At 39.6% G+C, this 15,760-nt stretch overlaps 1 protein-coding gene across 5 annotated transcripts in view; it reads right to left on the minus strand.

Moving 5' to 3' along the window:
* Positions 1 to 2,812: 2,812 nt before the first annotated feature.
* Positions 2,813 to 15,760, minus strand: part of SCAF11 (SR-related CTD associated factor 11) — a 50,918-nt gene continuing 37,970 nt past the window's right edge. For all 5 annotated transcript variants that reach the window (XM_021547441.4, XM_085570254.1, XM_085570253.1 and 2 more), the window contains 5 exons: positions 11,525 to 14,017; positions 9,198 to 9,541; positions 6,596 to 6,814; positions 6,038 to 6,157; positions 2,813 to 5,668 (listed from right to left, as the gene is read on the minus strand). In XM_021547441.4, the coding sequence (XP_021403116.3) occupies positions 5,540 to 5,668; positions 6,038 to 6,157; positions 6,596 to 6,814; positions 9,198 to 9,541; positions 11,525 to 14,017 (3,305 nt within the window). In that variant the 3' untranslated portion in view covers positions 2,813 to 5,539. The remainder of the gene's footprint in view (positions 5,669 to 6,037; positions 6,158 to 6,595; positions 6,815 to 9,197; positions 9,542 to 11,524; positions 14,018 to 15,760) is intronic.

The raw sequence follows: 15,760 nt of genomic DNA on the forward strand, positions 1-15,760 counted from the left end.
AACACTACACTTGGCTGGGCTGTGGTCTAACTCCACTGAAAGCTATTGCAGCACCCCTTACCTGGAAGGAGGAGCTGTGCTGCAGTTGATCACCTCTAGATGTGCTCTTTTTCCCATTACTTTCTGCTCAGCTCTGCTTGATGGTGCAGTTTGTGGTGTTCCCTGCATAGAGCGTGATGGCAGGGCAGAACTGCACAGCCATTGGTGTTAATGACTGCCTGCCTTACCGACATTTTGGGGCAAAGCACATCCTGGATTTGAATAATTTTATTACTACTAAAAATACACTGTTCCCATTTTTTTCTTGCTAGTTTCAAACATCAAAGTGGGGGTGACCTGGAGGGAGAAGCCCCAGAGCGTGTAGTTGAGGTGTGAATTCAGTTCCCATCACAGGCCAGGATCTGCTAACATGCAACAGCTGCAGACACGTGTACTCATCCCATTGTGCTTCCTCCCTCTGCCTTTTCTACCGGGTAGTAACTGGGCTGTTGAACATTCCTTGCATGAGTGGGCACAGAGAGCTCCATGGCTGATGTCCCTTGGCTTGCTGGATCAGGGGATGTGTGTGCAGGCTGCAGAGGCAGCGAGCTGAGGGAGCTCAGTGTTCTGTGTGGCAGAGGCTGCACCTGCAGCAGGTGGGGCTGCAGCTCTGCAGGGACAGAGTAGCTGTCTGGAGCTGGTTTTGGTTCATTAATTTCTTCCCTCCTCACCAAATACCAATTAATGCAAAACTAGCACAGCGGTTCCCCTAAGAGAATGAATGTGGGGGATTTCACAGAGGAGCTTGAATTCATGAATCATTTTCAAGTGGCAGACAATTCAAGGTTGACTCTAATGAGTAAAGTTATCACCAGTTTGTGGTGGGATGGCAATATCTTAAGTTAATACTACTTCAAAGCCATCTTGATTTTAGAGGCCTGCTGGTTTTCACCTGTTTGTATCAGAATCATCACTTGGGTCTTGGCTTCTCTCTATCTTTGGTAAAATAACCAGAGAGCAATCTGAGCCAAACCTTTGAAAACAGCTGATTTACTGCAGGTGAATAGAAATGCAATATTAGAGTAACAAAAATCTCATAAAGGTGAACGATGGTAAAGGCTGTCTTGTGCTGTGATGTTGGATAGGCTCTTGGACAGCTGGTCTAAGGGGGATTTGCCTGCAAACTGCAGTCTGAGTGAGTAGGTAGGTTTTGTTCTTAAGGGGTTTTGAGCCTGCATGTCCACAAGAAAGTTGCTGTCCTGGCCAACAGTAAACTTTTCTTTTACACCAAAGTCTGGCTGTCCTGACCTTTGGACAGGACATTTTGTGTTTTTATTGTTTACAACAGATTTATGTGGTGCATCACAAGGTACAAGATGCATTCTCTAGGACAGGAGCTTGCACCCTCATTCATTTTCCTGCTGGCCTTAGTGGGCTCCTGTGAAGTTTGAGGCAACTGACCTGCAACTAAACTCATAATGGACCCAGAGCACATCAGAGATGGAATCCCTCACCCCAACCCACATAACCACAGTGCCTGCATGTACGGGGTGTGTGTTGTATTTCCCCAGTACCAAATATGGCTCCATTGTTATTAGAAATATTTGTTTAAATAGTCCTCTAGGAAAAACCCTGTGATTCCAGGTTCAGGCCTTGACACAAGACCATGTGTAAGCTACATTCCTAGTCCTCAAAACTTCTGAACTTTTGTAAAAGGCTCTGGAATTTACAGTGAACTCTGACTTCCATGAGTTTTCTGTCACAATGCTTGCTACAGCACCAAAGGATCAAGAAATGCCTGGCTATTTTTGATTGATGCTCCTTATAATACTCAGTGGCTTTTCAATTTCTTCAGAACTTGGGGACTAATTATGTGACAACCTGCTGCCAAAATTTCATGTTTGGTTCCTGCAGTAGTTTGTGTTGGATTACACTCTGGCTTTGAATGTTTACTATGTGTAATGGCCACTGACTTCATTGCTGATAAGATCAGGTTGAGCTTTATTGTTGGTGGGTGAGTCTGGGAGTTGTGAGTAATATTGGAAGAGTCAACTTTAAGTCAAGTTCTAGATCCCAGCCTGTGCTTTTCCAGAGCTTCATCTCCTTCTATACAAGTAGTTACTTGTGCTCTTGGTGGTTTTCTTATTAACCTAGAGATTAGAAACTTTAAACAAAAATGTTCAAAGACACTCCATTAGTAATAATTAGTACATAATTAGTACTCTTCAATTACTGAAATTGGTGATACATTTTATTGTCCTTACTGTCATCTCTACTATTTATCAATTGATGATCAACGTGACTATTGTAGGGTATAGTAACAATGAAAAATGTTGCCAGCATAGCTCCTTAACTGTAACTCTCACAACCTGTGCCAACCTTACCTATGGAGCTACCTCATGAAGGTACAGTGGAGGCAACTCGTGTAAGCAAAGGGATGCCTGGAATTTTGATCCCAAGGCAGGCCAGCTCTCCTGCACTAAAATTCTCTGAGGGTATTTCAGTTAAGCTGCTCCCTGTTTAGGCAGGGCATGCCCAGGGTTTGGATCCTGCCCTGTTTGCTTCCCACAGCAGTATTCCACTCGCACCCTGAACCCCTCGATGTTTTGCAAGTCCCAGGGTGAATAGACTCTTTGCCACTTGCATCTGCTTTTTCTAGCTTGGAGCACCTGCAGACTGGCAAGGCAGGGTGAAGACTCATTTAAAACAAAGGAGGGGGTGCTCAAACAACACAGGACAAGATAAATGCATGTGCACAGAAGGAACAGGAGCTACCTTACTTTCCAAACCACACCACTTGAGTGAAAGTCATTTAAAACCAAACACTGCCAGCTGAGAGAAAAGAATTTATTAGAAACTTTTAAACACTACACAAAACTAAATTTTAGAATATTTTTTTCAGTAGACAGCACTCCAGCCTACATACACAGTACTGTGGACTTTGGACAGCCACCGTGCTTGTAAAGGTTTATCTTTAGGATGAGACATTCAAACAGCATGCACAGTGAGAAAAGGAGTGCAAGGAAAACACTCTTGATTTGCATAAGTTCACAGAAGGTACACTTTTGTAATTGTTTCCCACAAGGTAGTTTGGATTGAAGGAATCACTATTACCCTGGAGGCAGCACAGGGGCTCAGCTCCCCACCTCTGCCCTCAGTGCTGGTGCATGTTGGGATGTTTCAGTAGAAGGTGTTTCAGTAAATAGAAATACACCTTTCATCCTACTGGAACACAACCAAGACTCTGAGGTTGCCATACTCCCCTTCTCATGCAGCTGTACCAGCAGACACCTTGCTGCTTTTTGGGAGAAACAGGAGCAAAGTCTACAGATTAAGGCAATACATTTCTTTAATTCAACATAGAAATTGTAACAAACTGCATATTTTCTGATAAATTCTGAAGTATTTAACTGTAAAAAATAAAGTTACTGACCACATGCTACTCTATTTGGTATTCTTCATTAGGTTTTGAAATACAGTGGAGCATCACTATAGTCACTTCCCCAACAATGTGGTAGACAGTGACAGCTTCTCTTCCACCCAGGATCTTCAAAACAAAAAAATAATGACCCCTCACAATTCATATCCTCCCTTGTTTCTTCCCACCTCCCCCAATTTCCACCTCTCTTCCAAAAGAGGAAAAAAACCCCTTGAAGCACTTATCTGACTCCTGAAAGGATCTTTATAGCAAGGCTCAACTGTATAGACTAGAAAAAGATATAAAAAGTGATTAAAATCCAAAATTCAGAGAAGGAAAATGTAATAAGGTACGCATGGCGTGCTAAACCAGGATACATATAGCAATTTGCTACATTTTTCAAAAAGTGCTAACCAATTTTAGCTTAAAATAATTCAAGAGATCTTACAAATTGCTATCATAATGTAAAACTCAGTATATTGAAAAGCCTAAAACCTGACTTGACTGTAGAAAATGTATTATATCTGTTTCTAATTTACATAGCATTTGTATTTAGGCACACAAAAATAAATATAGACAGTCAAATGCTTCATTAAGTCTGCAGAAACTTATAGTTAAAACCAAGCAATCAACTGTTGTGACAAACATCATGCTTTCACACCTCTCTCTACACCACAGGTGTACACAGGGGTGGATATCCCTTATGTCATCCTCAGGCTTCTGACAAAGTTACTTAAAAGGTGAGACTGTTTTCTGCCAAAAACAGGTAACTACTGGCAACAAAGAGATAATTCCTCAGAAAAGTCAACTGATACCTTCTGTTAAAATGTTTTATTCCTGCTTCTGGGCCAGGAGGCTTTGGGCTGGAGCAGAAGCCAGGCTGCTCCAACAACAAAAGGCTGTTACGGCACAACAGGACTAGAGGGTTAGTGACAAGATTTTAATAGCACTGTGTAAGAGTAAGGAACAAAGCAGAGTAAGACTCCTTTGGGAAGGATCTCAAGCTGTTCTTTCACTAAGGAGCACATGGTGATCTCAGTATTCCAGCAACCCTCCTTGCTGCTGCCCCAGTAAAACTGGTTTTACCTGAGGTGTAAGCTTTCCCCAGGCACATTCAGTGACCTGACAGCTGTTTTTAGAATGCTTGTGGTACGTCTAATAACTTCTCTCCAGTGCTCAGGGAAGCAGGAAGACACTTGGCTTCCAGTGGCACGGGCTCACCAATTCCAGCCTGGTGCTTCATGCCACAGTCCCTAATTAATGGAGAAAAGTATTATGCAGCTGAGATTGGCACAACTGGCAGTCTCTGGTCAACTGAGAACCTAACAATAAATTCCAGCTTTATTAATTTTACTTGAAGAAGAAACTTCTGTTTCTGAACATCTAGCTTTGGTACACCAATTTCCTGCTAGCCTAAGGGCATAACCTAAACTGAGGTTATCAGTGTGTAGTGACTGAGGGCTTTCAACACACAAAAATTATTCAGGTTATCCCACTATCTTGAAACAAATTGAAAAACATCACAAACAATACCAAGCAGCATAATTTTTATTTGGTGTTACAACAGCTGTGCAGCACCCATGCTTTTGGGCACCATATTTTACTGTTTATGACTTTTCTTTTTGAAATCTAAACAGTTGTGTTCAGACAACTCTATGTGTTTTTTAATATACACATTGTGACCCCTGCATTCAGCCTGTCCAGTTAACACTAGAAATATTTGTCAAGGCAATTATTTAATCTTTGCTATAATTAGGGAACAATAAAAAGAAAAATTTTACTTTAATCTGACTGATCACATGTACTGTACATACCTGTTCCAAACCCAACGTATGTGAAGTTTCTAAGTTAATGCACTCTCTTATTCAAGTCAAAATGCTGTACATCTAAGTATCCACACAATCGTACATTCCTAATGATTCTTCTTTACACCTTTATGCTTTTTAGAAATCTGTTCTTAAAAAGGAATAAAGAAGTTGCCCTGCAGATCTATATTTCTTTAGAACAAAACATTATACACTACCTTGAAAAATAGTTTTATCAAACCAAATTCAAATCACTGTCATGTACAATTTTCAGTTAACAGTTCTCATTGAAATTGCACTTTGTAGATAGAATAAAACTACAAAACGAAAACATATTCTATTTCCTTTCACAGGAGACTGCCTCTTCAGGATTTTTCTTCCGTGAATGCTTGTATTTGTCTACATATGCTTTCACTAGATTTGCCACTTTTGCAGAATTAACTTCTCCGCTCTTGCTATGACAAACCTGCAATGATTTAAAGAACAAAAATGTTTGAAACATTTCCACTGATTTGCCACAGTCCCAAATTATTCATTTATTTCCCGACACTTCTGATTCTTCCATCCCAGGCTAAACATATTTTAAAACTCCTAATACTTTCCAATTGCTTCCCAAATACTTCTGAATTCCCATTCAAGTCTTCCACACAATAACCAGGTTCTGTTCTGAGAAGCCAAAGAAAGCTCTTGTGGATGGAGAAAGAAGAAAGGTATTTTTGCTTCTCCATCCTCCCCCTTTCCAGAACTATGAACTGTTCCCACAAAAACAAGAAACCCACCCCAAAGCTTGCCCCAGGGTGAAATGTGTGCAGCTTGGATTACTGGACCAACTTACTTTATCTACAGCTTTCCGCACAATTTCTTTGTATTCCTCCTTAGTGATATCTTTGTTCTGGTAGAAAGGTTTAATCGCGAGCTTGACCTCTTGTGCTGCTTTTTCTTGAATTAACAATTTCTGAAGAGAAAACAAACTTGAGTGTTACATTTCACTGCCTATGTATCTTTATCAATCACAAGTTAAAACTTTATAGGAAAAAGGTTGTTACAGAAGATTAGAAAACCACCCCCCACACACACATTTCAGCTCTCATGGGAGCTGCCTATGCTCTGCTAAGCACAGAGCATTTTCCCACAGCAATTCAAGTAATATTTATAATAGTGCTGCTTTAAAGAAGGCTCCATTAAAAAGAGTCAGAAGCTAATCTGTGTCTTATGGTTGCCACAAAAATATTACATACATGATGGTATGGAGTATATTACACTGAGGGGTTATTGTTATAACTTGCTATTTTTTAGTACATCAAAATGCATTTACATAAAAATTAAATTTTATATGTTTTAATATAAATATATAAGCAGTGTATATAAAATATATGCTGAACTTTGAACTTGCCTGGTCCTTCTTCGAGCTATCTGCACTGGCTTCCACTGTTACACTTGCTTTGTTTTCTCCCGGTTTTACAGCTGCATTAGAGCTCTTCATGTGACCTGATGATGTTGCATTACCCGAATTTGGTCCCTGAACTGTTCCCACGTTTCCCAGGAATGCTGCTGGAGCAGGCAAAGCTGTAGCACTCATGCTGTTACTTATGTGAGAAGCATTTGGAATACCCTGTTTTAAAAAGTTATCAGTAGTTAATACATCATTCTTCTATATGGCAATGTGCCTTTCTAGGAGTCTCAGCTGCTCTAGAACAAGCATAAATACTGCATGCTTGGGTTCATTACCTAAGTTCCACACTGTCTATTATTATGGAAGGTAAACACATTACATTAGATCTGCTCAAAAGAAAAAAACAAAAAGAAAAGCTTGAAAAGTAAAGCATCTTCCATGTCACCACAACGGCTGCCATTTTCTAGCACTGATCCCAGTAATAAAATACCTGCAAACAGGCACGGAGGGTGTTAGTACAGGGAAAAGGAAGTTTATGGCTGCAGAATCAATCTGATTTGCAAAAGAGGGTCGTGATAAGTAAACATTTTCTAAAAAAAAAAAATCAGCACCTAAACACACATACAAAAGGTACCACCCAAAGCCACACTTGCATTCCTGCATCATAATGATGCTGCTTTGAAAACATCTATTTTCATGTCTGTTATAAGCTTGAGCTTGTAAATATAAATATATAGGCAAGAGATGAAATGCTGACTGAAGTACCAGGATCTGTTTTTCAGGAAAAGCCATTTTCTGGCCATTTCTAAACATCACCAAAAGGTACTATACATACTTTGGAACTGAGAAATTAAGTAGCTCTCAGACTTCAGATAGAGACCACTTTTAGCAAAAGCCTAGAATGTCCTCCTGACATGTTTCTGGCAGGCTACACTAAACACTGCTTTTTTGCAGGTCATCACCATTACTCTTTAGGCATCTGCATTTATCTAGATGGAAAATAATGAAACGGGAATCTGAGCTCTTTGGAAAGGACATAGAAATAGAGCTGTTAATCAGCATGCTAACGCTCACCAGTGTGCTGTCTTCATTTTCCTTTCAACAGGAAGGACAGGTGGTGTCCTGCAGAATTCAGCCATTTCTATTGTGCTACCACTGAGGGGCTGTTGAATGAAAGCTCAAAGGAAAAGAAGCAGCAACTGCAAGAGCATTCAGGTTCATGGACACCAGTCCACAAAAGCAGGTAAGAGCAAAAAGTGTAACATGGGCTTTACAACAGGTAACTGTGTTTTGCAGCAATACAGTCTTTACAGAAACATACTGCTGCACTAGATACTCATTTCAGAGGTCTGAAGCCTATGTTCTGACTTACATTTTTGGAGGCTAAATCAACTGGATTTCCAATTGTGAAAGTATTTTAATTAAGACAGAAGGCATTAATTAAATCAACAAGAAATCTACCAGCATTTTAGTTCCAGCAGTACCTTGCTGGTTTACTTTGCAGTGTATTAAGTTATTTCATATGGCCTGTAACCCCACTAAGTATTTCCCACAGCACTCAACTCTCCTTGTTCTAAGTTAATGACTATAAACAGATGACAGCTATGAAAAATGAGAACAATGTAGGTCATTTATCAGTTCACTTCAGATCTTTAGAGATGATACATGAAAGCAGAGGGTTAGAAATTGTCTGCACACTTTTTCAACCTGGAATGTAGGGTAAAATGGTTTAGGTTAGAACATGCAGCAGCAAAAGAAAAGAACAAACCCCAGTCAACTCCTGAAGAGCCCTTTACTTATCATAAATGCAGCACTACATCTTCTTGCAGGGCCATGGGTTCTCCTCCAAGTTGTTCATATTCTATTCCTTGATACAAAAGCTGTTAATATGAACAGCCAGCTACACATAAAAAGATTGTCTGACCTGCCCTAAGCATGGCAGTCTTTTTGAAACTGGAGAAATAAAGTGGGAGTTAGGTCTCAAACAGGGCATGCAAAACCAGGAGAATCAGGAAAGAAGGCAGAAGTAAAACACCAAAGAGGCCTTAGAACTTATTAATAAAAAGGCTCAAAAGATTATTCAGAATAAAAAATGTGTGTGTGGGGGAAGCCACTGAGATGGTGACAGCTGGAGAATGGAAGTGTGGAACAAATGGGTGCCATGCACTACTTGGCAATTTTCCTCTGCTGATAGACCCCCATGGGATGAGAACTGCACCACAAAAGTTAGATCACTTCCTACATGCTCCTGAAATTGTATTCAAGCCATTTCCTAAAATGCTTAAAAATCAGGTTTAAAAGGGGAAAATTTAATTTTGGAAGCAGGTAACTTCTAAGATAAAAAAGACAATGGACAACACTGATGAAATTTTTCAGTGTTCCATTACCACAGAAAGCTGGTTATGATGCTGTGTGTCGTTATTATTTAAAAGATACAACCCACATGCTCATGGATGCTTCCACTTCAAATTTGGTGGAGGGTGGAAGAAAACAGGCAAGAGAGAAAGAAACTGCAAGTATAAATTAATGGTATTCAAGATAAAGAATCCTTAACTGGTATTATTTCACCATTGTTCTTGCCATGGCTTCTGATAAAGCATACCTGCAATTGTTTTCCATCTTGCTGTGAAGCAATGTAGTTGACTTGTTGAGATGGTGGGGGTGGAGGTGGAGGCGGAGGTAATCCCTGAGAAATATTTGTGGGAGCAGCTACCTGTATGAGAGGCACTCCAGCAGGGAGATGCATGGGCATTGGAGGGTGGATGTTGAAAGGATTTCGTTGCATATTCATCAAGGGAGGATGGACACCCACTGGATATGGGAAGATATTCATAGGTTGGTGCTGTGCATTCAGTTGTGGCATTACATTCATTTGTTGCTGCATCACATTTATTGGTAACTGAGAACCATCATTTTGCTTGTTGCCTTGGTCTTTGAGGTTTGGATCTGTCAAAACAAAGACCAGACAGTATATCAAGAAGAAATTCTGTACTTCATAAAGCAAAATGGGAGCCAGGTGTCTTTTTAACTTTTTAAACTTTTAACTAAAGATGGATTATTAAAACGCTTTCTATACTCTGAGTATTTTCAAGATATTGCACAGCACTCACCACCACACATGCCATGAAACCAAATGCTAGTTTCCAAGTTTAAAAAGTTCAGGTTACTAAGAAAGCCTGCATTTTGAATTTGTTTCCTCTACTTGTTCCCATAATAAATCCAATAAATTATTTCATCACAATGAAACTGACATTTTCACCAAAGAGCAGGAAGACAACATAATTTACCCATTAAATTTACCTTCTGCAATTGCAGAAAGTTAGTCACACATTACTACATCAGCAAGTTTCTCCTCCTGCTTCACACACACTCACTGTACAGTTCTGGTAATTACAAAAATACTCTGCTAGGATTGTTCACACTGAGGAATAAGTTATCCTCAAACCATTTAAGAGATATTCATATTTGGAAAGACTTGTTCAAAAACCCCATAATGTTACAACAGGCAAAACCTAGAAGTAAAAATAACCTCTTGGGGTAGCAGGTAGCACTTCTTAAATAAATTACTTTGCTATCCCATCTTCTCTTCAACAGAAGCCAAAAAGTTAAAATCTAGACACAAGCAGCAAGCCTTCCAGAAGTCAATAAATTAGTTTGGAGAAATGATTGATAGGCTGCAATTTAGATGTCCTTCCTTAGAATCCCTTCCATGAGGAACCCTGTCATCTAATTCACAGGGATCGCAATCTAAGGCCTTACATGTCAGCCCAAATCCTCATTTTTAAAGATAATGGGGTAACAGAATCACTGAGGTTGGAAGGGACCTATTGAGACTCTCTGGTCCAGCCTCCCTGCTCAAGCAGGGTCAGCAAAAGCAGATTGCCCCAGAGGACCATGTCATGATGGCAGCCTAGCCTGTTTTATCCAGCTATCAGACACTGTTGTACTATTCTCAGCTTCTAATAGTGAATGTGCATGACAGTTCCTGAACGACACGAAAAAGTCTTTGAATCACAAAATGTTTTCAGTTACAGATTTGGTAAGTTTTCCCTGCAGCAGATAGAAGGGTTGCCTCAAAACTAGGAAGCCACTGATGCAGTTATCTCTCAGAAGAGTGAGAAAACTGCTTGCATATCAGATGAAAATGGCTAAAAATGAAAGGCAAAACAAGAGGAGAGTGCAAGTGTGCAAGTATAGTTGTCCTCAGAAACAGATTTCATAGTTCTTGAATTCAATTCACATCTATCTTTAAAGATTATCAATCAGGGTATTAATAATCTGTGGATGACTTCTTAGCTATTCAGAATCAATCCCACCCACAGTTCAGTTAACTTACTTTCTACCAAAAAGTTTGTTTCTGTCAGGGCAGTTGTCTTTTAGATATAAAAACCCCTCCAAAAACTTATTTAGACTTATATTAACATTTTGGAGGAATTTTAAAACTAAAATATAGTAAAGGCACTGGCTTTTTATTTATAAATCACCCTAGATGTTTTTAAAGCATTTAAACAGGACTATGCTTATCTAGGAGCAAAATAAACATCAACATGCTGCTTGGTCATCTCTAAAATTTGCCATATGGGTCTGCACAGGCAAATTCATGTCTTGTTGAAACGAATTAGTCTTTTTAAAGTTGTGCAGATGCTAAAAGTAACTATGAAGATAATGCTTTCTCTTCAGCCAAATAAATTTACTTCAGATGCACAGTCCTTAAAACTGAACTTGGGCTGTATGCAAAAGAAGCCATCAAAATACAAGAAATCAGCAAACTCCACCTTTACCCCTCCATATCACAAAAAGAGTATGGATTCACCTCAATATAATTTTTTAAAGAACTTATCAGCAGATCAGATCACAGGACAATGTGACAGGATTTTGCTCAGCTACTGCAACTGTAACTAAACTATTATACTTCAAAACCATTAATACCTTGTTCAGGTGTCTCCTCTTCTTGTCTCATTCCCCATCCAGACTGTGGGCTTGATGAATTGCGTCCCCTTCTCGAATAATAATTCTGCACATCAGCAGGTAAAGTCTTCCTCACAGCCCAGCTGGACGCAGATGTCCACCCAGACCTGTCAGCAGGTGTATCGAACGAATACTCTTGTTCATTCTTACGCTTGCATGGCTGCTGTTCTGAGAACCTTGAAGCTTCATTCCCAGAACAATCTGAGTTCCCTGAGAGAGGTTTTCTGTTTTGCCAGTGACTTTCACTCTGGTCTCCACACATGAAACCACCTCGGCCACGGCCACCTCGGCCACGCTGACCTCTTCCTCGATTTGGAATCCAACTCGAACCAAAGTTTTTATTCCAAGGCTGTCCTGCATTATCATGCCTGCCCTCTTCCCAATGTGGTTTCTCTCTCTCTCTGTTCCTGGCATCAGGAACAGAGTTTATTCTCTCCATTACCCAGTCTGGACAATCATTCCTCTGCTTATCTGAAGAACACAGATCATCATTGCTTTTTTCTGTATTATTGTCCTTCTCTTTTTTAAGATTTTCACTCTGTTTCTCTTGATCGCTTCTCCTGTGTCGCTCATTTCCTCTGGGACTTCTCCAGCTGTCATTTGCCCATCTCTCTTTCCATCGAGGTGACTGACTTTCCCTCTCATTTCTAGTGAATGAAGAACCTTTATTTTTAGTCCTAGATCGTGATCTTGATCTAGAGCGTGACTGTGACCTAGACCACCTCCTATTTCTTCTTTCTCTGTCACGATCTCTTCTTTGATTATCTCTATCACTGCTTCGAGACCTAGATTTTCGCCTTGGAGATGAATCCTTAGTTCGTGATCGAGAAGATGATCTCCTGCTTTCCCTGACAGTTTCCCTTTTGGGAGATCGAGATGGTGTTTTTTTCTCATCTCTGAGTGTGTCTCTCTTTGGAGAACAAGATAAGGATCTTCTTCCCTCCTTCACAAGTACCTTCTTGGGTGATCGTGAGCTCCTGTCTCCAGACGTCTCCCTTTTAGGGGATGGTGATTGAGATTTCTTGCCCTCTCTCCCAGACGGAGACCATGTTGTCGATGGAGAGTGAAATCTAGATCTTCTAGTTCGAGACTTTTTCTCTTTTTTGAGCTCTGGCTGGCACTCCCTTGCTTGAGGAACAGTTTCATCTTTTTCATCAGAACCAGATACAGAGTTTCCGACATCACACTCTAAGGAGTTCATGTCTCCTTCTGTACTTTCAGGTGGTAGTAACTGTTCGATCTTAGGTTCATTCTGGTCACTGCAAAATGAGTCACAGTCCATTGGTATCATTTCATTGTTATCTTCACCAAAATGTTTATGTTCAGCATTTACTGGGAGTGACTCTGAAGTTCCACCCTCTTCACTTTCTGAAATGTTCTCTTTTAAGGGCTGTTCTGATATACTGTCCATAGAAATACTGTGTATTAATGCATCAGGTTCTTTATCTTGAATAGGTTTTGTATTTGCACAGTCTACTACTGGTTTTAGATCAGTCTCAGAATTATCTGTTTCCATGGCTTCAGGATGCTCAGGCAATTCACTTCTGGGGCTCTCCAATGGCTGATCTTTTCCCAGAGGTTCCAAATGTTCCAACAATTCATTTTCTGGACTAGCTATGGGTTGATCTAGTTTTGTCAAAGTTTCTATGTTCTCCATTAATTCTTTTTGAGGACTACATGATGTCTGATCTACTTTTTCAGAAGTTGCATGATTGCATACATCATCTTTGGGACTAGCTACTGTTTCCACTTGTTCAAGAGTATTTTCACAACTGTCCAGACTTGCAAGATCTGCATTTTTTTCAGTAGCTTCTTTTACTTTAAATTCCTGACTTTCACTTCCTGAAGTTAGTACTGGGGGTTCTTGGAGAGAAAAACTAACATCTGCATTCCCTGAAGTGTCTTCATCTCTGTCACCTTCTCCTATAGTTTCCTCAATTTCTGCATGCTCACTACAGCTTTCCAATCCATTAGCAGATTCTGTTTCTACATTATTCTTCTGTGGGAAGTCTGCATTATTGCTTTCATTATCTGACTGGTGGTCTTTATCTAAAGTTAAGACTGCTTCAGGCTCAGCAATGTCATCATCTTCCACTGAGCCACAGGGTGACTTTTCAGAACGTGCAGAACTTCTCAGTTTCTTTTTAACTGCGGGTGTTTGTTGTTTAACTGCTCTTTTAGACTTGCATTTTGGAGGAGCATTCTCTGCTTCTGAATGAGCTTTATTCAGAGATGGGTTATTGCTTTCAGGGGCACTGCAAGTAGAACTGCTTGATCGAGGGGAGCTGCGAGACTGAGTCAGAGCCTCATTTTTGCTGTTTCGTGCAGACCTTCTTGTAGGAGTAGTAGCAACTGATTTCCTCCTACTTCCTCTAGTGCCAGATGAACCAGAAGCTTCCTTTTTCTCTTCTCCTTCTTGGGTACATGCAACAGCATATCCTTTGCCTAAACATCCTAATAAAAACAGAAGACATTAAGATTTGATAATAACCATTTATCTGAACATATTTAAGAATGTAAAAGGCCCTTCTGCAGCATAACAGATATCCTCAAATAATACAATTTAAGATTTAGTATGTAATACTACCACAGCTTTTTTTCTTTTTTAAATGAGAACTGGTTGTTTTAAAGAACAGAAACAAGATAAGTGATACATCAGCCATCTGAACACAGTTTAGAAGTAGTGCTGTCATGGCTATATGAAACTGTTTTTTGTTATTTATGAAACAGCTGCTCAAAGCTTAAGCTGTTAGAAAGTAATGAATCAACCACACAGCAGTGTTAGCATGTATCAGTTCCTGTCACTCTATAACACAGGCTTGTTGACAGTGAAGTGCGGTAGTAGAGAAAGGGACATCTTCCAGTGGCCATCAGTGGATGATCACATGCACAGCAGTTGATCAGACACAACGATGACAGTGCAAACTTATTCATGAGTTATAGGGCACCAGTTATAGGGCAAATGGAACTTAAACTCTGCCACAAGACATCCATGGTGCCAGCAGCACCTACAGTGTGCAGCCTACAGTACATCAAAAAAACAAAAGCTCTACGAAGAATGACTAAGGCACACCTAGCAAGCAGCTCAGCTCTTGTGTTGATACTGCACTAATTTATTTCATGCCATTTACCATCCAACAAAAGTCTTGGTAGGGAAGCTAAGGGTTATATTCACTGCACAGGAAAGACTGCACTGTCAGCTATGAGAGTTTCTGTTGGACAGCTCAGGAACTAAAGATTAATGATAATTAAGTAAATGTAATAAGAAGAATGTAATACTTCAGAACTAAATTAATTTCTTGAGATGTCTATAAATTTATTTCATACTTTGTGTAGATTTCAGGAGGCATCAAGGATGTGGTGTTAAAATTAATTCTTTCACAGCTTCAATTTCATACATGAACAGTGCAAACTAAGATAGATTAATTGCTGTGGATTTTGCAATAAATCTCTCACATCACAAACATGTGATTTTAACTCTGTACATTATGTCCCATGCTTTTGCTACAGTAAAATATTTGGCTAATGTATTCACAAACATATTTTAGAAGAGATTGGAATAAGAAAACTAAGTAACTGCAAAAAAGCCTCTTGCTAATACTTACTAATTTATTAGTAGAACAAAACAACTTATCACTGTATTACATGTAAACAATAATCTCAATCTCAACAGAATAAATTCCATAACCATCTTGCTAGCTTTTAAAAGGGTACAGGACTAAAATCACCTCCTCTGACCTTCCTTGCAAACACACAATAATTTACCTGAACATAAAAAAAAAAAGTACTGGTTCTGGATTTTAAATATCCAATGACCAAATAATCACTTGAGAAAATGAAAACCAACATCAACTGCATAGAAGGTACCATGTGTTTAAAAGAAAGTAACATGATGGTAAAGAACTTCCAGAGGCATTTCACGTGACTGACACTATTTCAGGTATCTACTCTAACAGTCTCACCAATCATTTCATTACGAACAGACTTTTCAGTGGTTGAGCAGCACTTACTCAGCAACATGTGGCTGTCTCAGACTAAGTATGTCTTTAATAGCCTTTCCTGGCTATTACAGTAGCCAGGACATCAAGTCAGATGCTACATGACATTTCAAATTTTAGTATCTGTAATAATATTCTGCGAGGGAGAAGAAATCATCTCTCAATAATTAAAAAAAACCCCAGCAAAATACAAGTGGAA

The sequence above is a fragment of the Lonchura striata genome, chromosome 1A (genome assembly GCF_050655825.1).
Source record: "Lonchura striata isolate lonStrDom1 chromosome 1A, ASM5065582v1, whole genome shotgun sequence".
NCBI classification, from domain to species: Eukaryota; Metazoa; Chordata; class Aves; order Passeriformes; family Estrildidae; genus Lonchura; species Lonchura striata.